The sequence below is a fragment of the Malaclemys terrapin genome, chromosome 10 (assembly GCF_027887155.1).
Source record: "Malaclemys terrapin pileata isolate rMalTer1 chromosome 10, rMalTer1.hap1, whole genome shotgun sequence".
Lineage (NCBI taxonomy): Eukaryota > Metazoa > Chordata > Testudines > Emydidae > Malaclemys > Malaclemys terrapin.
The window spans coordinates 68,020,093-68,044,857 of NC_071514.1; the positions used below are offsets into that span (position 1 = coordinate 68,020,093).

General features: G+C 38.4%; 1 protein-coding gene across 2 annotated transcripts in view; it reads right to left on the bottom strand.

The window, feature by feature from the left end:
• The window catches only part of PDXDC1 (pyridoxal dependent decarboxylase domain containing 1), a 45,672-nt gene that overhangs the window by 14,349 nt on the left and 6,558 nt on the right, over nucleotides 1–24,765 (bottom strand). The window contains exons 2-16 of one of the 2 annotated variants that reach the window (XM_054041638.1): nucleotides 20,154–20,229; nucleotides 19,418–19,491; nucleotides 18,740–18,805; nucleotides 17,125–17,208; nucleotides 15,780–15,926; nucleotides 11,796–11,985; nucleotides 9,720–9,788; nucleotides 8,750–8,828; nucleotides 7,754–7,838; nucleotides 6,857–6,905; nucleotides 6,654–6,755; nucleotides 6,302–6,427; nucleotides 4,169–4,219; nucleotides 1,888–1,951; nucleotides 1,384–1,472 (exon numbers count right to left, since the gene is read on the bottom strand). In XM_054041638.1, coding sequence (XP_053897613.1) covers nucleotides 1,384–1,472; nucleotides 1,888–1,951; nucleotides 4,169–4,219; nucleotides 6,302–6,427; nucleotides 6,654–6,755; nucleotides 6,857–6,905; nucleotides 7,754–7,838; nucleotides 8,750–8,828; nucleotides 9,720–9,788; nucleotides 11,796–11,985; nucleotides 15,780–15,926; nucleotides 17,125–17,208; nucleotides 18,740–18,805; nucleotides 19,418–19,491 — 1,275 coding nt within the window. In that variant the 5' untranslated portion in view covers nucleotides 20,154–20,229. The remainder of the gene's footprint in view (nucleotides 1–1,383; nucleotides 1,473–1,887; nucleotides 1,952–4,168; nucleotides 4,220–6,301; nucleotides 6,428–6,653; nucleotides 6,756–6,856; nucleotides 6,906–7,753; nucleotides 7,839–8,749; nucleotides 8,829–9,719; nucleotides 9,789–11,795; nucleotides 11,986–15,779; nucleotides 15,927–17,124; nucleotides 17,209–18,739; nucleotides 18,806–19,417; nucleotides 19,492–20,153; nucleotides 20,230–24,765) is intronic. The other variant, XM_054041637.1, reaches the window with a different exon arrangement.

Genomic DNA, 24,765 nt, shown 5'->3' on the forward strand with positions numbered 1-24,765 from the left:
AGCAGGAATATGTTTACTTCCAAAATAATGAGTTTAAAAACAAAATCATGCACTGTTTGTTTAAAAGTACATTTTAGTAGGAGTTCTACTAGTAGCAGCTGGAGAAAAAGAGGAGGGACGGAGAGGAGGCCCAGAGGACCCTGTTTACCTGGAAAGAAGACAATGGACAGAGGCGGGGCCTGGGGCCGGTGATATCAGATGCCCAGCTGGGAAGCAAGGCGGCTCTGGACTGGAGAGGGGGAGCAGGCAGAGCTCACCTGGATGCAGGGGAGACTGGGATGTGCTGTGCTGAGGGAGGCCAAGCCTGAGGGTCACAGGGTTTCCTGTGCTGTGTTCAGTCGCTCAATAAACCCTCCTGTTTTACGCTGCCTGAGAGTCACTCCGGTCTAGAGAACAGGGTTGCATCAACCCCTTCGGGGGGGTGGAGGCCCCAGGGATCCAAAGCAAGTGGATTCCCTGAGGGGGCCCATGGCGGGAGACAGACGTGCTAAGGCTCAGAGAGGTGTGGCTCCAGGAGGTGGAGGACCTTGACCCCGAGAGAGAGTGGACCCCCGAGAAGGGCTGTCTCACTGAAAAGGGCACCCCGCACAGGGCCAAGAGTGGGCATGATCTGTGAGTCCGTGACATTTCCTCCTTCCTCTAGTGCTTGTATAATAAAAAGATTCATAAACCTAGACTGGAATAGGGAAGTAGATACAAAGTTTCTAAGATTGAGTGGAAACTGACATTTCAAATGGATGTCAAAAGTAAATCAGCTGATCTTGCTGTAGTTCTTGATGTGCCAAAATTACTAGTAAGCAGTTTAACACCTTAAATTTTAGCTTACTCCACTTCTGAGCAGTAGAAACCTAGACAGGTTTTTGTGGCAAGAGGGAAGAGACACTCACTCCTCTCCTAGGATATTGGACTCCCTAATACAGGACATCCCGCACCTCCCAAAGGTACCAACTTAAAATGGAGACATAACTGTTGCAAAGTGACAGCAACATAACTCTCAGATCTGCTTTTTTTTTTTTTTTTAAATGCCTGAGGAAAAACTAAATTTATTTAATCTCAGTATCTCAGTGGCCTAAAGAAACAAAACACACACCTCTTGAGGTATACAAGAATTAAGAGAATCATTGTTTTCATCATAATTATTTTGTACTTTAAAACACATGAAAGACAACAGGTTGCCAGTGCTTCAGACTAAAACCATATTTTTTAATCCCCAAAACTCTGGTATCCTATGTGAAATCAGCCTGCAAATAGCCATTTGGTGGCAACTGTCACTACTGACCTAGTCTGTTCTAGGTTATATAATTCCCGGAGGCACCCAATCCTCCTCTCTGTTTTACAGAACATCTATTTTAGTTCTTAAGAGAAATGAACATCAAATCTTACCCACTGATTGAACGTGTCACAAATATGTCTCTCATTGCTGGTTATAGGGTGTTGAATTATAGATGCCGGTCCAGCGTGTAGCATCTGATCTGAACCCAAAGAGACAAAAATCGCAGAGACAGAGTTTCATTTATTTAAACTAAAGTAAAAGGCAATTTTTTTAGACAAACAACATTTTTATGAAATTTTATGAAATCTAGGAAAATTAAACTCTATTTGACCTCAAAAGGGCAAACATGGGATTTAAAAAGATATTCCAAAAGCAATTATAGCATTGAAATGTATTTATTCTAACGATTTGTAATCACCTTCCATTGTCTCAATGCAATGGAACTCTGCAACAAGAGTACAATTTATGAGGTGGTTCTAACCACTACTGTATAAACAAAACTTGTTTTATGTTCAGACTAATTAGAAAAAGTGCACAATGTAATGTACCTAATAAAACTAGCTTATTGAATTAATAGATCTGAAATCATCATGTTTTGTCTATAAGTTACACACCTATATTTGGAAGTTCTGGGGAAAACTTGAATACCACTACAGGAGAGCTAAATTCATCTTCAACCTAAAAATGGAATTAAAAAATCCATGTTATGAAAACACTTAAAACAGCTTTATTGTTGTAGGTACAAAACTGACAGAGACCACCACATCATTTGGTTTTGTCAGTATTAACAATGTTCGAGTTTCCGTAATGTTTTGACTCAGTACTAACAAAAAATTAGCTCATCATAAAATTTTGTGTAAATGATCTGGAAAAAGAGGGAAACAGTGAGGAAACAGACAATACAAAATTACTTAAGATAGTTAAGTCCAAAGCAGACTGCAAAGAGTTACAAAGGGATCTCACAAAACTGGGTAACAAAATGGCAGATGAAATTCAATGTTGATAAGTAATGCACATTGGAAAGCATAATCCCAACTACACATACAAAATGATGGAGGCTGAATTAGCTGTTACCACTCAAGAAAGAGATCTTGAAGTCATTGTGGATAGTTCTCTGAAAACTTCCACTGAATGTACAGCAGAAGTCAAAAAAGCAGAATATTAGGAACCATTAGGAAAGGGATAGATAATAAAAGACAGTAAATATGCCACTATATAAATCCATGGTACACTCAGACTTTGAATACTGTATGCAGTTCGGGTGGCCCCATCTCAAAAAAAGACATGTATTAGAAATGGAAAAGGTACAGAGAAGGGCAAGAAAAATTATATGGAACAGCTTCCATATAAGGAGAAATTAAAGAGAGAATATTCAGCTTGAAAAAGTTGACTAAGGGGGGATGTGACAGATCTGTAAAATCACAAATGGTGTGGGGAAAGTGAAAGCGTTATTTACCCATTCACATAACACAAGAATCATGGGTCACCAATGAAATTAATAGGTAGCAGGTTTAAAAACAAACAAAAGGAAGTACTACACACAATATGATCAAGCTGTGGTACTCGATGCCAGGGGATGTTGTGAAGCCCAAAAGTATGACTAGGTTAAAAAAAAAAGAACTAGATAAGTTAGATAGGTCCATCAATGGCTATTAGCCAAGATGGTCAGGGATGCAACCCCAAGTTCTGGGTGTCCCTAAGCCTCTGACTACCAGATGCTGGGACTAAACAATGAGAGATTGATCACTTGATAATTGCCCTGTTCTGTTCATTCCCTCTGACAGGTTAGAAGACAGGTTACTGGGCTAGTTGGACCAGTGGTCTAACCTAGTATAGCCACTCTTATATTCTCAATATATACACGAACATAGCAAAGTAAACTACCCCTCACATAAAAAGGGATTGTATTCTATTTCAGTTACATACAACTGAATTTTGGGCACTATAAAAGTGAAAAATGTGAATATATTCACTGACAGGGATTTCATTTTTTTTTTTTAAATAGCTTTAATTTTCCTTGGTGCTCTATGAGCAAAGTTTTTTGCATAAATCTCTCTGAATAGATAATTGAGCTGTTCAATGACATAGTAGATGCTATCAAGAACATATACAGTGGGAAGGTGGAATGGCTACAGTGGATCTCCATAACTCACGAGTTCTAAAAGATTATTTTCACAAATGAAATTACTTTGTCACTCACAGTGATCTGTGGTCATTTGTTTTCCAAGAAAACTAGCATGAATACAGTATTTATTCCAATACACAAAGGGTCAGATCAATAAAAATATCTGTTGAATAGGGCATCTTTTCGACTGAAACTGGATTAGAATCAGCTGCATTAAACATAACTAATTTAAAAACTAGAATGTTCAATTAAGAGCAGTGTTTTTTTTTTTTTTTTTTTTTAAACAAACATCACTCTCCTGTATCATAACACCCTCACAGCAGGACAACTACTTTGTCTACAGATATAAGAACATTCACGCTATATCTACATCTGGCCAGGGTACTGCTAAATCCATAGTCAAGAATGAATTTCAAATATAAAAAAGTGCACCATAAAAGAATATTGAATAAGTTTTAATACATTAAGCGCTACCCAGCAACACAGAGGCAGCCTCTGAGCATTATATCCATAGCTTGAGTGTGCGTAGAGAGAAACAGCAATGGGACAAGGAATACAACCTAGGGACCAAGTCTTGCTGTATGCAAATAAATTTATGCAATTCCATTGACACTTTAAGGGATAATTTCAGTAGTCAGAATGATACCACCACCACCACCACGGCTGTGGGTAGGGTCACATTTTTTTAAAGATAATTGGTTTCACAAAAATTTTGATATTTAATAACCACCAGTTGCTAAACTACTCCAAGTACTAAAGGCAGGTTGTACCGAAGTTTTAATGAAATCCATGTTCTTCAAGTTTTCCAGCAACCTCTGACTCTAAAGAACAAAAGGATAAAAAAAAAAAAAAAAAAAAGATTTTTTGGTTTAAAATTACTTTTCACGGACAGAGACAACACTAACTCAACATCCATAAGTGTGAGCTTACATTTACAAAGTTTAAATTTAGGATGCTACAAACAAGAATCTCTGTCTAATTATTATTACCAATATCATGGAATTTTAACAGTATATTATTTAGGAAAATGGTTTTTGGAGGACTCAAACATGTGCATATATGTATACACCTAAGCTTTGTGGATAAAAATTACATTTTATTTAGTCCGTTCAAAAGACTGTGGATGTATAAATTTCCACATACTAATGGGAGAAATTAGCACCTATGGACAACAGTCAGCCCTTGGGTGCTTGTATACAGCTCCCATTAACTTCAACTGGGCATCAAACACCTGAGAAGAATTAGCATCTATGTGAAGAAGGATTATAGTAATCTATTGGTTATAGTTAAGGCTACGTTTTAGTCACAGGTATTTTTAGTAAAAGTCACGGACAGGTCATGGGCAGTAAACCAAAATTCACAGCCCATGACCTGTCCATGACTGACTATATACACCTGACTAAAACCTGGGGGAGGGACTGCCCGAGGGTGCTCGGGAAGGGTAGCCCGGATGCTGGGGTGGGGTGGAGAGCAGGCTGCAGGTCCCCCGCTGGCGCTGGGGGGGGGGAGGGGCACATGGCCAGCTGTGTGGGACCCCAGCCGGTGCTGGGGAGACGGAGGGGGCAGGCAGTGGAACGTGGCCCGGGACCCCCGCTGGTGCTGGGGATGGGGTGAGGGGAGCAGGCTCCCTACCTTGCTGTGCACCCACCTCCCACCCCCAGCAGCAGCAGAGTTTGGGTATGGGAGGGGGTAGGGGAGACTCCCCGGAAGTGGCGACATCCCCCTCACTCAGGTCCTAGGCAGAGGTGTGGCCAGGCAGCTCTGTGTGCTTCCTCCACCCAGAGCGCTGGTTTCGCAGCTCTCACTGGCTGGGAACCTTGGCCAATAGGAGCTGCAGAGGTGGTGCCTGCAGGTGGAGGCAGCACGCAGAGCTGCCTGGCCATGCCTCCGCCTAGGACCTGAGCGAGGGGAATGTTGCTGCTTCTGGGGAGCCCCCCAGGTAAGTGCCGCTTAGAGCCTGCCTCACCGTGTCCCGTGCCCCAATCCCCTGCCCCCTCCCACACCCAAACTCTGCTGCTGGGGGTGGGGTGGGCACAGTGGCCCGAGACTGCCCCAGCAGCGATCAGTGCAGGGACTGCCTGAGCTGCCCCTGAGCCAGGTGCACCAGCCGCTGCAAAAAGTCAGGTAGGTCACGGTAAGGCACGGAATCCGTGACAAAGTCGTAGCCTTAGTTATGGTCAAATAGTCTCTCTCATGTATAGTATCTCAGTTTTCACTGAAGAGCTATAACTTCTAAACAGTTCTTGCTACTGCATTTAAGAAACCCTCAGTACTTCCATTTGGAACCCCTTGGTGTTTTTTTACCTTGAGATAGCTATCTCAATGCAAAATCCTAGTGGAGACAGGACATGGTTAGTTTTTATCTCACTGTATCTTGTCAAGGTCTACCCCTATACTCCTCACCTGGGTTTTTTACCTTGATGTAGCTAGTCAGGGTAAAAACTACCCGTGACCTGTATCCACTAGGATTTCACTTTGAAATTCCTAATTTCCCTCCCTCCCCGTAAAGAGGACATAGCCTAAAAAGAAGTGCCAATACTGTAGCTATCAACATGGCTGGTCTTAGTATAGTATGCACTAATACAACACCTTCAGCATATTTGGCAACAATTCTCACTTTATTTCAGATCTGCTGCACCTGTTTTTGAGATGCTTCATCATATTCAGAAATTTATTTTAAAATGGTTATCAAAGTGGTCTCAAATAAAGAGGTGAGTATTTATATAGTGCTATTGATGCCCAGATGACAGTAACCAAACCAGACACTGCCATTTAAACTAACTTTCTGTCTGGAGAATGAACTTACTCAAGTAAGATGGTAGAAAGATTCTTAATAAGATCCCTCTGCCCACACTCAGAAATGCAAAAGTTAGCACGTCATTTGAAGACTAACTACTTCTTACCAGCTGAGATGCATGCTTTATTCTCTCTACAATCCCATCATGTCCCAGGTACTGCAAGGATAGCCACAGGGGCAGGGCACGGAGTTTCTCTACTGGCTGACTTGATGTCAGGCCTGCAGCTAAGGACTAAAGGCAAGAAAGAATACGGTCACTGAATAACTAAAATTACAACACAATCTGATTTATTCTAACGCTATGATAGCACAAAAACAGATCACAACATTAACAGAAGGATCTTTTGCAACTTATTGTTTATTTAGGCATCTATAAAGGAAAAAAAGATCATGTCATGGTTGCAGTTTTAAAGTCTCTAGTATCTAAATATTCATTAAAAAAAAAAAGTCAAAGCTACCAAAGAAGGATCCTCGTGTCTGTAGAGTGTCACTGCAGGTACTGCTGGGAGACCCAACCAGGAACCCAGAGTAAGAGTCATGCTGTCACATTTTGTTGCAGCCTAAAGAGGAAACATTTAAGTTTATTATGGGCCACCTAAATTTTAATTATGTAACAACTTTAAAGTCTAGAGCATTATACTTATGACACACCAATACATACCAGTACTGAAGAGGAGACATAACCTAAAGCCAAAGTTGCCAAATTCACTCTGGAAAGGAAAACAGTCTTAGCTAAATTAATTATTTACAGCTTTTCTTCAACTAAAAGATAGCATTTTAATCTTCATTTTAAATATCTCATGCAGTTGTATAAAAGGAAGTCATTTTTGTTCATGTATTTTTATTGCACATAAAGTAGAGACTGCAATTTAATATTCCAGAATTCAGACACAAAAATTTCATTTTAGTCTAGATATCAGTCCAACTTTTTAGAGATATTAATCCATCCTGTGCTAATCATACTTCATCAGTAGGATTCTGTCAATAATTCACAAAATGTCATAAATGTATGGTACACAACTGTGTACAGTGGTAGCTCAGGGCCAAATAGGTAACAGGCTCTGTCTGAGGGACTCGCAGGCTAAAAGCAGGGGCTCCTCTATTAACACTACTTATTCTGTTACTCCTGTTCTCAATCATGCTGCCTATTGCACCAGTTTTCTTAGCCACCACATGTCCTTTATTCCCCTAAATTTCATCTCTTCAAGCATTCCAGCCTCCCTTCACCTCTGCAATAATCCCTACTAACTGTTACCTTGTGTCTTGTCTCATTTAGATTCCAAGCACTTCAAAGCAGGGGCAGGTTACTCACATCCATATACTGACTCCATGCTGAGTAATTACATATACACGAATAACCTTTTGCAACAAAACAGTGACATCTGCAGGACTCTAAATTTTGTAGAGTGGCAAATTTATGTTGGCATATAAAACATTTAATAATGGCAAAACAGCTGTGGACATTAGAGCATGTTAGCTATGGAATTACAAGTTGCACCATTATCAGAAGTTTCATTAGTGAATATGATTACACCGAAAGAAGTCTGAAGTTCTGTACCCTTCTACATGTAGCCACATGTTATACTGCTCACAAAGTTCTTTCAGTCGCCCAAGCTTGTCTGTATGACCTGCTCCTGGTGTACCTGAATTGAAAGGGGAAAAAAAGTCACTTTAAATATCAAATGTGTAAGTCAGCAAACATATAAACTTTGATTGTGCGGTGTTTTTTTTTCTTTTCATTAGAAATTCAAGTCTTATCTTCTTGATGGACTCAGGAAGAAGTGGAGAGAGAGCTAGTGCAGTTATGACATTGGAAGTTCAACTTGATTGACTGAGAATGTGATTCATATTCATAGTATTCATAGTATTTAAAGCTCTGTGTTTTCTTATCTATTTAATTAAAAGTACTTGGGAGACTAGATGTCACAAGCATTCAAAAACTCAGCCATTTCTATTAAAAAAAAGTTCAATACACCTAATTCATCAAAGAATGACCTCTGCCAAAATAAAGAAAACCCTTATTATTTCTAAAGGGAAAAAGCAAGCACAGCACTTCCTTCCCACCTCCACTTACCAAATAAATAAACAAATAAATAAATAAAATAAACCTTTCCTCACTAAAGAGGAATTGAAACATTTGCTCAATTATTCATTCAGAGAAAGTTAATTTTTGAAGTTAATGGCATGTACAACACCATAGAAAGGTTCTTGGTCAGCTTTAGAATCCCATTCTTCAAAAGCTAAGCTTTGCTCACTAAGGAACAACCTGTGGAGCCCTAAGTCATGCAAGCACGCCCGCTGACATAAATAGAACTACTTTTATGAGTAAGTTCTCATGAGTGTTAATAACGTTGTACAATCTGGTCCTAAGTCACTCCTTTAAATAATTTCTTGGACAGCTAAATATTATGCAGTCACCATGATATTCTGTATCAAGGAACAGATGATCTACTCTAGCACAAGTCATCAATATTATCTACAATTCCAAGTTCTAAAAAATAAATACTAATTTTTCTAGGATACTGTTTTACTACTATCTGATCAGAATACTTACCAGCATTCGCCACTAGTAATAGTGGCAGCTTTCCAGAGTTAATATCGTCTTTAATTAGTCTGTCCAATAAAGCAACATCCTGTCACCAATAAGAAAAAATAAACACAGATATAGACACACAGTACATAATATGTTCCTGTTGAACTGGAAAATTGGGGTTTCTAAAAGTAGCACAGAATAGTATCCTGACATTTTAAAAGCTGATCCACTGATTAAATTCTTAATACCTTCTTGTCTGAGTTTTCAATTTCCCCATTTCCACATAGCCCCAAAGACAAAAAAGGTCAAATACACCATAAATACACAGATAAAATAGGAGCTTTTAAGTTCATTGAATTTACACTGGACATAATTCTACTGAAGAAACCTATTTAATTTATACTCTTCTTCTTAAGAAGCATGGACTCAACAGTACTTTCCAATGCTACAAGCTCAGAATGTCTTTCTATTGCCTTCAATGGGCATTATATTGGGTCATGGTATACTTAGGGTTCATCTTTCCACTCTAAAAATCAGACTTTTGTAACACAAACTTCCATGGACTTTTATTTGTGTGAATCTATTAAAACACAAGGAAAAGTTTAATAATTCATCACAATGTCATACACAGCAACAAAAAAGTTTAGTGTTCAAGCCTAAACTTCTCCTTTAAAAATTTATCTTCGAGGGTCTACATATTTCCAGAGTCTCAAACTAGAAAGCCCTTACTGACTGCACCAAAATACACACTGCAGATAATAAGTACAGAGTTCAGGATACAAGTGCTACACGTATTTCTGATTTGATTACTTTTAAGAGAATAAGGCCAATTAATAGCCAATGTTCTGTTACATCTACACCGAGAAAGCTCAGAGGATGAAAAAGTCAAACATTCACCACTCTTTCCTAACAACATTCTCAAATCATTCCTTAAGTGTTCTGCAAAGCAAAAAGAAAAGGTCAGTTTAAAAAGACAATGCCCAAAACTTACCATCTGATGTTGGGATCCAAACATGGTGTTACAAGGCACGCGGCACATGCATGAAAGGGGCAACCCAAGCTGCAAAGAGAAAGATGGAATTTGAACAACTCACACATGATTTATGTTACGCATTTAAACTGCTCACAGAACTACAAGGAGGAATAAAAAAGAAGCCATTGAAAGAAGCAAACACATAGTGACAGAGGCTCTGCTACCAAGTGATTTTCCTTGCATTTTAAAAATGAGTTTTCTGCTAGAACTTCTGATCAGACTAAGAGTGGAGAAAAGGAAGAGAGTGAGACCACTGTAAAGTAACAAAAAAGTTGTAAAATAACAGTTAGCTTTTAACATGAGTAAGGGGAAGTAGACAATAAGTCAAACCTGGACATTTTTCAGAGTTTGTATCTTGTCTGCAGGACTGCACTACAAGTGGGCACAGATAAAACACTAATCTTCACCAAGGAAATGAGGCTGCTCACAATGGACTCAATCACACTCAGTCCAGAGCACTTTGGCCTTAATCCAGCAAACATTTAAGCACATGAGTAGGCCTATTGAAGGTGTGTGTATATTATTTATTTATTTATTTTATATATATATTCACTTATGCAAAATTATTATTGCATAGTAGAGAGTTAAGACAAGAAATTTTCATACAATTTATGCGATATAGTGCATATATTTTTACAACATGCTGTTGTATATAATGTTGGCCTTTTTTCAAAAGATTAAATTTAAAAACCACAATTTATCTTATTCAGGACCTATCTACAAGCTCGCTATTCCAAGTAAAAATTCAGTGAGATTAATTTTTTCAAAGAACTTGGATGCAGAAAAATATTCCTAAGAAAAAGTAAAGTTCAACAGTAAATTGAGACATCTTTTAGTAATGCTTTAGTGATAATACCATTTCAAACAAGAAGCTCGTCATGCAAAAGAAAATGATTATTATACTGAAATGTCTACATGAAAGCAGGAACAATCACCCTTAATAAAATATCAGATGCAACTGTTTCATACAAAAAGTTCAGAAAATTCTTCTCTACAACTCTCACATCATCACTGCTGGAATATACAAACTGTGTGCAATCAGAAAACATTATCTTGCTGTCCAGATGAATATTGTAATATTGTAAACTAGAACCCTATGGCTCCATTCTGGGCTATTTTAGTTTATTCCCAATAGGTTTATGTTCTTTATGTTTTGAAATTGCTTTGGAATCTTATAATTAATAAAACAGTCTTACAAACTTATAACATTATGTTTTATTATCGTTTTTGCAGATTTTTTGGTTGGCTTCAGGGCATGGTTGTACCCTTCCTTGGCTGGCTTCAGGACAATCTTATTTGTGATTTTCATTGTTTATTCATACATCAGTTATTACTAACTTTGATTAAAAGATAAAATTTAGAAGCGTCAAGGAAGTTGTGCTTAAAAAACTAAAAAAACCCCACCTAAAATAAACTTTATATATATATATATATATATATATATATATATATATAGGACCATTAGGACACTACAAGAAAACTTAAGTTCAGTGTGCGCGTACACACACACAAACTTAAAGAAAAAAAAAATTCTAGAAACGCTATTTGTTCCACAAGCTGGGAAGGAAAAGAGGGAGAAGGGTATTTCTGTTATTTAACAATTCAGAAGAGGCTCAGATACCAGGATGATGAGGGCCATGTGAATGCACAAATAGCACTGTTGCAGACACAGCATGCTCAGCCACCTGAGAGTCAGAGAACCTCACTTCGCTCAAAAAGATCCTCTCTGGTTGACAGAGTATCACTGGCAAACTGAGTAAAGCCCCATTGAGAGGTCAGCAGTGGAGGCTCTAGAATGGAGATAAATGAAGGATCTTCTAGTTACAACAGGGATGGAAAGGCAATCCTCCACCCACCCATTACTCACCTGCAACAACCCACACAAAAAGTGTGCTGTTTCTGCAACATAACAATCTCTAACTGTGAACCTCTAGATCCATTCTCAAAATCTAGCTAGGCTGCCACTAGGCAGGATGATGCCTGCAAGGTTCTATATGCAGCAAAGATTCAAAACTTTACACTAAAACTACTTACCTGATTGCAGAGAGTTTGGCCCAAGCCTGTTCTGGCTGCAGAACTAATGTATATAACAGGCTGCTTATTATATAACACATTGAATCCTTCTACTGTGTAGTCTTCGTAGCAAGAGTGAATAACAAGCCTACAGACTTTTAAGAGACCTTCACGATCATCTTCATGGTAATAAGCTGACCCGTTTTCATACCTGTAAGACAAACCAACAGAAACAGTCCTAGTTTAGTTAGTGTGTGTAAATACTGAGCAGTTATACAAGTGCTTTCTATCTCAGGCTATGTCTACACTACCGCAGTAAGTCGACGTACCTTAGGTCGAGTTACCATGGGGTCGACAGGAGAAAATCTCCTGTCAACTTATCTTATTCTTCTTGTTGGGAGTAGAGTACAGGGGTTGACTGGAGAGTGATCTGCCGTCGATTTGGCGGGTCTTTATTAGACCCGCTAAATCATCGATCTCAGAGCGTAGATCCCTGCCATAGTGTACACCTGCCCTCAGATACTCTATGAAGAGGTACATCAGTATAATCATTGGGCATATGAAACTGAGGCACAGAAAGGCTAAGTACGCTGCCCAAGACCAGAGTCAAAATTAGACCTCAGGAATTCCTTGCTTCCAATCTTCTGCTTTGTCTCTGCTATATTACATTTATTGGTTTAAATAGCATCTGAAACAAAAGTATCTAAGTGCTGTTATATGTTAGTATGTTTTGGCTCCTCATTAAATTAGAAGCTCTATCCAACCCCAGAACATTACAAATAAAACGAAGCCAAGATAGAAATCAGATGAAGGGCAAATCGTTAATTCTAGTTTTATAAGGTTTTAATTTGATCTCCCCCATCCAGTCCAGATACACGTTATTATATCACAGGAGTTTGTGACTCCAGGAGACAAAGATTATGAAAAAAAGATTCAGAGGATCATGGTTCTGACACGAATAGTGGAAGTGACCTTTGGAGAGCTAAAGAGAGGGTAAAGGAAAAAAGAAAAAAAAAAATTATTAAGGTAAGGGAGAGCACGGTAAACTATATTGGCACAGACCGAGATTAGTAACTATGAAAGCTTACTTTACATTCTATTTCTATTTACAGTTACAACGAAGTAGATGAGGGGACTTGGGCAAGAAAACCACTCTTTAAAATCCTCAAAGTTTGTAAAAATATTTTCTCAGACTTATATGCACTGAATGAAACCACCAGATCATAAAATGTAGATGGAAACATCTGAGGAACAGGAAAGATTTTTCACTTTTAAAAAACTCCATTATAAAAATAACATCAGCAAGTGGGTATGGCTCACATCTGTAAGAATCATAAGAGTCAGTGAGGAGGATGCAATATGATGCAGTTTCAAAGCACAATATTGTAAATCAAGAGTGAAATAGATTTTTTTTTAAAATAGAGTTAAACGTGGACAGGATCTTGCAAACTTTAGTACGAAGCCACTACCAAACAAATCCATAATAGCCAACGTTACTCATATCCTATTTTAACACTCCTTGAAATACAAACAAACAGACTGCCATTTAGTATAATTTATTTAGTTCACTGCCACGTCTACTGCCTAGGAAGTTGGACTACTGGACTACAAATCTGTACAAGCAGTTAATTTGTTTTTATCTCTCTGAACGAAGGATTTTGGCTTCAGCGGTGATATGCACACTAATGTTTAAAAGCCAAGAAGAGACAATAGTGGAATTAGGTATCTAATAAAGGTCTGACAGCTCCAGTATAAAGAAATATAGCCACCTAACTAAAATGAAGGGCCAACAAGAGGAAGAGTAGTACAGGTCAGGATTTATTAAGTGACAAGGAAGTTGGAGTTTTGCTACATCATTTATGTCCAACATGTACATCAATAGTCCTGAATAACCTAAGAGTCGCTCAGTCCATCCCTCAGCTTAAATTTTTAAATCATGCAGCATCCAGCCTCACCATAAATTACCCAAATGACTGACATTCCATCATGCTTTATAGTAGCCATGAAACCTTTTTGGAGCTGAACTATAAGGTAAGCTAAACGTATTTTTAGAAACATTTTAAAAATTATTCATAGACTCTTTGGGATATATCATATAAATGCAGTTGTAAAACCAAATATACCACTCATCTTACCCTACACACACCTGTTCCAAGGTCCAGCAGGTATTCACGCTTGATGTGAAATCACTGCTAACGTGCATATTAGGTGTCAGAATGGGACCAACTGCTCCTCTAAGACTGGGTATTAGGACATAAACTGTCAAATAGATGGATTTTTGCTTAACCCATCTGCAGCTCATCTTTGAGCCATGAAACTTAGCCTCATATCCATGTAAGATTTCAAAAACTTAAAGTTTTTACAAGAGTTTACTAAATAGCTAAATACAGATATTCATTCATCTTATGTTCTACCAACTAGAGAATGCTGATTATATTGGCTCTACAGAAGGTCCATCTGTCACTGTACGCAGCTAAAACAAGCCTTCATTTATCTATAGATGGGGATAATTTGTACCTTTAATAGCTCTATGGCTGGGTCAGTTTTAGTTATTTCCTTTATCGCTTCATTGGTTAATTTAATGAAAAGCCCATGCCTCATTCCTTCCTCCGACAGGAAGGCTCAAATGATTTGATATTGAGACATCTAATGCACAATATATCCTTTTCATATAAGACTAAGATTCCCATCAGGAGCCCCCAAAACCTAAAGAAACGTTGGGATATTAAAGTGAAACAGTTCCTGACTAAATTTGTCTTAAGTTAAAGCTCCCTTCAGATTCTTGGTGTGCGTTCATATAAAAGCCCTTAGTATCATTAATTTCCCCTCCCCTTGCTGCCTTGGCTTTAATAGTACTGAATACTTTAAAACTCAGTTTGCAGACACTCATGGCTAATCAGACCTCTGTGTAAATCCGCTTTGTTGTACCATTTGTCTTTATCAGCGCTCTAGACTATAATCCCATCAGGATGGAGACCAGTTATCAGTTTGTCACTGACCATCCACTGCATACAGCATATAATAGGCATATACTACAATAGCCAGTGCTTTCATGGCAGGGGACTGGCATAAGCCATTCTCTTTGGAGCCAGTCAACATAATATTCCGTCCAGGGTCCCACTGAACACCATGTGGTATCCCTATTACCCTTCCTGCTGTCTGCAAATTAACATCCTGTATTTTACAACATGTCCAAACCATGTTAGTCCAGGGTTAGTCATTCAACCCGGGTCTCAAGAACTGCGCGGTTAGGGAATACCTCTAGATTACCATTAAATGAGATATCAGTGAAGCTTTGTCCCACCCAAAAGTTATTTCTTTACCAAATGGGAACTATTTCCCATATTAGCAGCAGCCAGATTTCATTTTAATTTGCAAGTCAACCAGCTCTAGCACCAGAAATGCATTGTTTTCACATATATTAAAGCATATCTCAAGACGAAGGCACTTTGAGTAAGAATCTTACATGAAATTAAGCCATACAAGGAAATAATCTAGTTGTTTGACTAAGTTTCTTTTCACCTGACGTATTTCTTGTACTTTTCTTTCCCCTCCAGTGCTGGATCTAAATTACAAGTTCAGGTAGACCATCAGGAAATACACTGAAAATTCTTCAGCTGTTCTATACATAAAGACTAAACAAAGTCCAAGGCAGAACCAATGAGAGGTTCGCTGGAAGACCTCTTTTAAAAGCGCTTATAGGCTTTTATATGCTTATATAAATGGATATTCAACCATCTGTCTACCCACTATTGTACTTTGGCCCCTAACTCCATTGTAAATTCCTTATAAAAAACCACTTTTATGACTGGTATATTATTGACAAGTTCTTGGCTTTCAATAACAGCAACCTGTAAACAAGTGTGCTGTATTTAAGATCTTTCACTGTATCATTAATTTAAGGCATACGGCTATCAAGATCACAAATCATACTTCAGACTTTTTTTTTTAAAAAACATTTTTACTACGCAACTGTACATAATAAATAAGCAATTCATGACTTACCTGAAGAGTCTGCAAAGCCACAGGGTGGTGTCCGAAAGGATTCTAGTTGTAAGATTTCTCAGCCTTTCCCTGTTCAGCACTGAAATATAAGCTGCCAGACTATGTCCCAGTAAAGCCATGTGACCTTGTTCTCCAACATTCTGAAGTCTGCAAACCAGAAACATCGTATGAGAATAACTGTCAGCTTGATGCAGGTCATGCATATTTATAATGGGTTTATGTTTTCTCTTTTTACTGGATATGCCCAGAATGTCATAGAACTGGTTAAGATGCAATATTTTCTTCAACTATATATCAGAATGAAGTATAAAAGAGCCATGTCTACACTAGGAGAGAAGGTGAATTTTAACACATTAATTAACATGTTAAAATCAGTGTAGACACGGCAGTTGTAGTTTAGACACCTTTTAGCTGCTTGAGATAAGCCCTAAAAAGGAGTATAGAGTTTATCTCAACCTACTAACATATTAAAACTGCAACTACCCTTTTACAATAGGATTTTAGTATGCATTAAACATATGCCTAGGCCTGGTATATACACAAAAAGAAAGCAGATGCTATGAAACTTGGAAGTTTAGACTAGATCTTTTCTCATAACTATTATTTATATAACATTTTAAATCTTCAAACAGTTTTGCAAATATTGATCTTCCACACCCCTGTGCAGGTAGGGAGTCTAGTAGTATCACCATTTTATGGAGAAATGGAAGGAGAGAGGTTAAATGTATTGCCCAAGGCTACAAATAAGTCAGTACCAGAGTAAGGATTAGAATTCAGTGACTCCCATTCCCAGGCTCAGACTACCCCACTTTAAAAAAAAAAATCCATATGCAGAAATACTATGCAACTTGTAATTTACAACTATACTATATCTGATGCAACTAAAAATTCTGAAGGTAAGTCAAAAAGTTAGGTTTCCACAGAATGCAGGCAGCATAAGCAATGCTCAGAAAGTTGAGGACAATTTAAACAAATTGAGTTGTCAGCCAGGAATAATTCCCAGCTATACACAACTGCTTTTAATAATTCACTGCAGTAAAGAGTATGGCTATTTTGAGGAAAAACATTACCACAAAGTCATCGATAGTTACATAATTTCAACCCAATTTCAATTTGCTATTAGGACTATTAAAAAAATTCCTATTAGGTATGTTCCACATTTTACTTTTTCTCCTGGTTCAGTGTATAATGTAACAAAGGTTTAGTTAAAACACCTTACACTGTTGCAAATTTAAAATTAATAAAAAAATTTGTAAGTGTACAATTTGTGGCTTGAAAAATTATCACAGCAAATATAGTTATCAGGTTATAATCTTCCAAATAGAACAATGCAATTTAGCATTACCGGTAAGACTGTGATGACTCATCTTCCTCCTCTCCATGCATGAGGTTCTGTACTAATTGGAGAATGCTCACCATATCTTGCCCACTAGGAAAGGAAAAATGGTAAGTAGATGAGCAACTCTAGTGCCTCATGATACATATTCTAAAGGCCACTTACAACAGTTTTGTAACAAGACACAAGGGTTTTGCTCTGTAGAATGTTGGGATGGTGGGGAAAAGTTGTCAGTGGAGGAGACTACTACTGACCTCCCTGACACAGCAGGACTGTAGTGGGAAGGCTGCTGTATCAATGAGTCCAGATCCTCTTGACTTATGCATGGGACATTTCAACAGGCCTAAGGAACTGGCCCACATAGAGGCTCCCTTGAAATCTGAGGATTTGGACTGACAAGCTTGACTAAGCAATCGTTCAGCCTGGAGGGCTGGATTGTAGGTGAAGACCTTGCCAGTAGATGTCCAAACTCAGAGGATCCAATCATGAGCTCACAAAGTTGAGCACATCTCTCAGTAATATGATTATCTCTAAAATACACTGATTACTTACAAACATCTGTTCTAGTGAACAGAAAGTGTTTCTTGAAACCATTTCTGGAATTATGCTGCCTTACAACTGCTAGAAGTGCAAAAATAAAAGCCACCACACACCAACCCAACTTGAAATAGTATCAAATTAAAACCTATATTAATAAAATGAAAAATAATGAAAGTATAAAAGAGGTAACAGTTACACTAATAAAAAGCATTCCCAACTTCTTACAAGTCCGTTCAACTTCATCGATTCATACCAGTTTCATTAACTGCCATGAAAGTTTTTTTTTTAAATGAAAAAAAGTTGTGTGTTCACAATACTCTTCTGCTGTTACACCCATGTTAAATTAGAATGGAAACTGAACTGCAGTCTTAGTTTGGGCTCATGAATGATCTTGCAGAAGAAAGATTATGACAATGCAAGTCTGAATCTTATTTTTCAGATGCAATAATTTAATGCACAAATCATAGGATATAAACTTTCAGGTTGTTAAGCTGAATGATGTATAGTTTTCTGTGAAGGCCAATCATTATCCTAAACATGGTGCTTTGTGCCTCACATAGTATGGAATATCATTCTCAAGTACTAATTTCCTGTCTGAATGTGTGTCTCAAACTCATTGAATGCAATATTTCAGATTTAGAAGTAAATCTACATAAAAATTATGCTATATAATAAAGACATAAATCTCCATTAAATTATCTTCTCTAAGGCTTTATTAGAACTCAAGAAGAGCTCTATGTAGCTTGAAAGTTTGTCTCTTTCACCAACAGAAAGTGGTTCAATGAAAGACATTACCTCACCGACCTTATCTCTAATATCCTGGGATCAACACAACTACAACGTTGCAAACAACTAATGCTTCATAAGCTACCAGTGACACAAAATCCTACTCGCAAAGGGCAAGTAATTTTTTTGATCTATAAATAAAATATATCAATCGTGGGCATAGTCAGGAGACCAGATTTTGTGGCTGGACACCTAAATTTTCATGATAGTATATATTATAAGTTCCTTGCAAAATTATTGCAAACATGTTTTATTTAAGAGTTTGTACATTGAATATGAAGAACACATGGTCACCTACCTCCCTTGGAGTGGTCCAGGAATATCGTTCCTTACATATTTCTTTTCATTTTCTTCCTCAATTTTTCTAATTTAAAAATACAAGAAAAAGAGTTACTTACATTTTAACTTTTTGTTGCATAGTAACAAATTCCTAGTGCAGTTCAATGCTCAAAAATACATTGGCATGTTCACAAGTGAAAAAAATCACTGAATACAATTTGAATAGATCAACAAGACTAATATAAGATTTAATTAAGGATGACCTTAAAAAGAGTTGTTGATTTGACTTTCCTTTGATTAAGAAGAAAAAAAGCTTAAAAACTACGCTTTATAAGGCTGGTGAAAACCTTTATCAGCAGATCATGTGAGATGGAAGTAAAAGTTACTTGTGGAGCCATTATTCACATGCTAAGAGCAAGTCAAAGCCTTTAGAAAATGTGTCCTGGTTGGATTTAGACTGAATGCTACAAAATATGTATTGGATTGGCCCTGCAAATATTCATTAATAACAAACACCCTCAGTCAAGAAACATTCTTGATTTGAATATGGCAGAAATTAAGTACAAATATCTGATAATGATCGGTCTTAGAATTAGTAGAAAAAAACCCCATTCCACTTGCTTGAAGACATTGGCATCAATATCTACATGTGTAACATGAATCTGCTGTTCTTGCAGCCATTATTCTTTGTAGATACCTTTGATTGTCTTCCAGCATCTTCATGGCCTCATTAAGATTCTTTCCCATTTCTGCTAAGGTAGGGTCAACCATCTATTATTGGGGGAAGAAAAAAAAAAAAAAAAAAGGGTAATCCCAAATGCCACTCTTACTAACTACTCTAACAGCATAATTATTGCTTTTAGCACTCAGAATAAGCTCAGATTTAAAGTTACATACCGGTAACAAATATCAAATACTGCATCTTCAACTCAAAATATACTAAATTAATAAATATTTGTGTATTGAAGTAAAAAATTATACTGGATAGCAACATGGATTTTATTACAGATACACCTCTACCCTGATACAACGCGAATTCGGATATAACGCAGTAAAGCAGTGCTCCGGGGGGGGGAGGAGGGGGGCTGCGCACTCTGGCAGATCAAAGCAAGTTCGATATAACGCGGTTTCACCTATAACGCGGTAAGATTTTTTGGCTCCCGAGGACAGCATTATATCGGGGTAGAGGTGTAGATCCAGAGCAAACCTCTAGATTCAAACCTCTCTTCAACAAGGAAACCAAAACTCATTCCAAACACTTAAATTTGCAGGTTGTGTCTTTTGGGGTGGGGAGGAAGGAGTGGAGCAAGAAGAGGCAGCAGAGGGAGGAGGCTAGTTTGAAATCCAGATTGAAAAAACTTCAGGAAAGTTCTTGGTGTTCAAATTAGGCCCACTACATATAGCTTGGATCTGCAAATTCATCTCTGTGGTACCTTCAGTCCCAACTGTAGCTATTATTCACAGTCATTCTGTAGCCCCAGGAACCTCTCACTTACAACTTCTATGAACCTGTGTATGTAAAGTAAAAATATAAGCCTTTGCAAGATCATATAATTTACAGAAAAATTTCTATATGTAGAATTTATACAATATCATGTTGAAAAATCCCGATAAGGGATATGCATCATAAAATTTCTGCAAAATCTGGGATAGACGCTAGAGTGACAAATTCAGCTTAGTTTCAGATACACAGGCTCCAGGGCTGGCTCCAGGCACCAGCCAACCAAGCTCGTGCTTGGGGTGGCACCTGGGAAGGGACGGCCAATCTGGGAGTGGCGGGGGGGGGGGGGGGAACAGCGTGGTGCAGTGCTCGGCCGGGGAGGGTTTCGGCGGTGCAGCACTCAGGGGGGAGGGGGGGCGTGTTACGGCAGGGCGGCACTTTTTTTTGCTGCTTGGGGCAGCAAAAAAGTTAGAGCAGGTCCTGACAGGCTCTCACCCTCACCAAAAACTAATGATACAACAGTGAGGGGTTCAGAGCAACAGGAAGAAGGAATAGAGGAATCAGAGACACAACACTGGATATATGAACATCATCCCTAGCAAAAGGAAACTTTCCTCCTCTGAAGGCCCAAAATACTAAAAGTTTTGGTAAGTGACTGAAAACCTGACTGTAGTGTTTCACTTCAACGTCACTAAAAATAAATATTATATATATTTATTTATTTACATACACATACACATACACATACACATACACATACACACACACACACAGTATGCAATGTAATCTTATTCATATATTTAGATTAAGGACCTCTCAGTTTAACTCTCAAACACGCTTAAGCTATCAATTATAGGGGAAGTCGAAAACAAGAGGCTAAACTTTTATATTAATTTTAACAACTGTAAAGAGAAAGGAAGTTTCAATTTAAGGCTGTCACTGTTCTTAAGTTCACACTATGGCTCAAAAGCCTTACAACACAAATCTGAAAGATTATAGTATCATTCAACTTAGCCTGTTGTGCCTCTATACTACCCTAATTTTCAAAACAGACTAACAACCTTAACTCTATTTCCTTGCATTTTTTAACATGATATACTCTTAACCTGATTTTCAATGCTGATTTATGTAGGAGATTTTCCCTCTAGTTGACAAAGGCTGAGAACTTGTTACATCTTCGTCTGGTCCAACCAAGACTAGTAGTATTACCAGAGTGGTCTCATCCTCCAACAGTTGTACTTATACTCTTCCTCCTACCAGAACAGGCAAACAGTCTCTAAAAAGCCTGAGCTTGTTGCATGAATTAGCCTACAATGGATGTTTGTGGAAGGGCCCTTTAAGGATACATGTACCCTGCAACTGTGAATGAACTTCCCAGCCTAAGCAAACAGACTTGCACTAGCATGCTAAAAATAGCTGTGTGGACGTTAAAGCACCAGCAGAGACTTAGGCCTAGTCTTCACTTACCGGCTGGTCCGGCGGCACGCCATCGATGTTCTGGGATCGATTTATCGCGTCTGGTTAAGACGCGATAAATCGATCCCGGAAGTGCTCACAGTCGGCGCCGGTACTCCAGCTCGCTGAGAGGAGTACGCGGCGTCGACGGGGGGAGACTTCCGGCCGCGTCTGGACCGCGGTAAGTCCGGACCAAGGTACTTCGAATTCAGCTACGTTATTAACGTAGCTGAATTTGCGTACCTTAGTCCGAAGTCCGGACTAAGTGGGGACCAGCCCTTGGGCTAGCCAAACAAGCTCCACCAGTGCTGCAAAGTCCACACAGCTATTTTTTAGTGCACCAGCATGAGCCCAACTAGCATAAATCAGTTTATCTGGGCTGGAAGGCTCACTCCCAGCTGCAATGTAAACACAGCCCAAATTCCTTAGGATTATAGTCCCTACCTGTGACTAGCCACTGGCTCCTGCCTGATGAGATAAAAGGCCAACAAGCATTTTAATTAAGGATGGGATTGGGGAAGCTTTTGCAGGAGACTCTGGGTCAGAAAAAGGTGCTGAAAGGGGGCTTCCCACACCAGCTAGCCACAGCAGAAGCCCTCTTAGGCGGAGGCCCGAGGACTAGTCAGGTGGCAGGACCTGTCTGATTGATGCCAAACGGTGTTTCTTTTTGAACTATATATGCATCCCCGGGAAAAGGGAAGGAAACACTGGCACTGGTGGAAGCAGCCAGCCAGCCAGCTGAATTACATGATCTGGGAAATTGAGGCAGAGACCGGTTTTGATGCTGAGCTTGGGGAGATCCTGTTACAGGGACTCTCTCCTTTCCTCTGCAGACCAAACTTATCAACCCCCATTCCCACCCTCCCAAAAATAGGCAAAAGCTGCGTCATCTAAAAACTGAGATTTAGTCCACCTTCACAGAATTGGTCTTGAGCTCAAAGCTTCCACCACTGCAGTAGTTTAGCCTTTAACATTTTTGTCCACCATTTTTTATCTAGAGATATTAAAAAACCAAAACAACACCACCACCACCACCTTGTACTAATTGTACTGTAGGGACATACTGACTCTTACTCTTTTGCTACAGTAGCTGAGAAACAGTGCTCCCACTGGCTTGTATATGCCTGCCGTCATCACTAATACTGGCACACTTGGGTGGGGGAAGGAGAACAGAATGCAGGCATGTTTATTACTGCAAAAGATGGATGGAATATGAATTTGTATGTATTGTATGCCATTTCCTTCTCAAGGACTAACTCAGAAAAAATTCAGTTTACAGTTCTCATTTTAAAGACTACTTTTATGACAATATTTAGAGATGTATTTAACCCATGTATGTGGAGGCAAGGAGTGATAATGGTGGAGTGGGTAAAGACTCCACACTTACAAAAATGAAATGAAAGTTCCAAAAATTTTATCATGGAAATAGCAACTGACACATAATTATAGGTTGACATTCAAAACATCAGAGTGTCCATTTGTAGTCAAGTTTTTAAGATAACATTAATGGATGGGAATATGAGAGTCACCATAGAGAAACAAAAATTGAATCCAGTTATGCTATTTATATTTACTGGTAAAATCTCCATGCAACTCCACTGATGTTTTCATAGCATTCCTTGCACCAAATCCAAAAACTTTTGCAGTGATCTCGCACACTTAAATAAAATAACCTCCAAATCCATAAGTGAATATTTATGCAGAGTAATTGACTGAAGAATATTATTGATTATAGAAGCCTATATATTGGAGTTATGAAAGCCTGAGTGGCATTCATAAAACAATAAAAATATCTCACTGGAAGGAAATAATTTGTGTTAAACAACATTAGAAATCTTTTTCTGGCATTGCATGCAAAATACTTGAACAGATCTGTCCTGAATGGTGACATTTGTGGAATGATCTGTAACAGCCATTGTAATACTGAGCTATAAACAAACAAAACAGCTCACAATTTCTCCGTTGCAATTATGTGTTGAGTAAAAACTTACCAATGTTTACCTTTCCACCTACACACAAACACATTGTCTTTTTTCCAACTATAGCTATCATATATGCAAGCCTTTTGCCAGTACAACTAGTAGATTATGTAGCCAGTGAAGTCTTGTTTGCTCCAGCTACTTTTCTGTCATCATGAAATAAAAAAGTTATTCTAAGTTACATGAGATGTCATAAAATCCAAAAAGCCTTCGATTTTTGAAGTGGACTTCATTGTGAACTAAATCCCTGATTGCTTATTTTGATTGCTAATTGGATAAGAAATATTTATTTTCTGAACTTTTCAAAGTATATTTAAGGTATGTGATTTTAACAATACAAACTCAGATTAAAAATTAAAGAAAGTTAGTCAATTATGATTCAGAAAAATCAAGCATAATTCCCTACCAATGACACTGAAACCACATCCAGTGATGACATTCCTTATCCCCATTCTCCAACATGGGCAAGCGTGTCCTCTAACAGAGGATGGGACTGGAAGTAAGCCCAGCATGGGCTCTTTTCTTTAGTCCGACACAGATCGACTACAGGCTTCATCCAAAGCCCACTGAAGTCAGACTCTCTTTCCACTAATTTCATATGTGACCTTGTGCAAGATACTTCTGTTCCTCAGTTTCCCCATACATAAAATGGGTATAATATTTATCTCACAGGGATCTTAATTACTGTTTGTAAAGTGCTTCAGGGTCCTCTGATGGAAGGGAAAGTTACCCTGTACAGTAAGGATGGGCTCCACCTAAATCAAAACGGAACCAGACTGCTGACATGTAAAATTAAAAAGGTTGTAGAAGATTTTTTAAACTAAGGGCTGGCAGAAGTGTTGATAGGTGTGAAGGAGCACACGGTTTGAGTGCAGCCATCTCTCAGGGATCAATTTATTAAAGGGGAACTCTATATCCTGGTGAAGGGGATAGGAAAGAAGTTGATAAAGTACAGGTAGGAACTAGTAATGAACAGTTATATATTATAGACTTATAGAAAGAGAACTTCTAAAAACATTAATATGTATTACTGGCACGCGAAACCTTAAATCAGAGTGAATAAATGAAGACTCAGCACACCACTTCTGAAAGCCAAAGCGAATAGGGAAGTGTTATTTATCCCTCCACATAACACAAGAAATAGAGGTGACCCAATGAAATTGTTTTAAA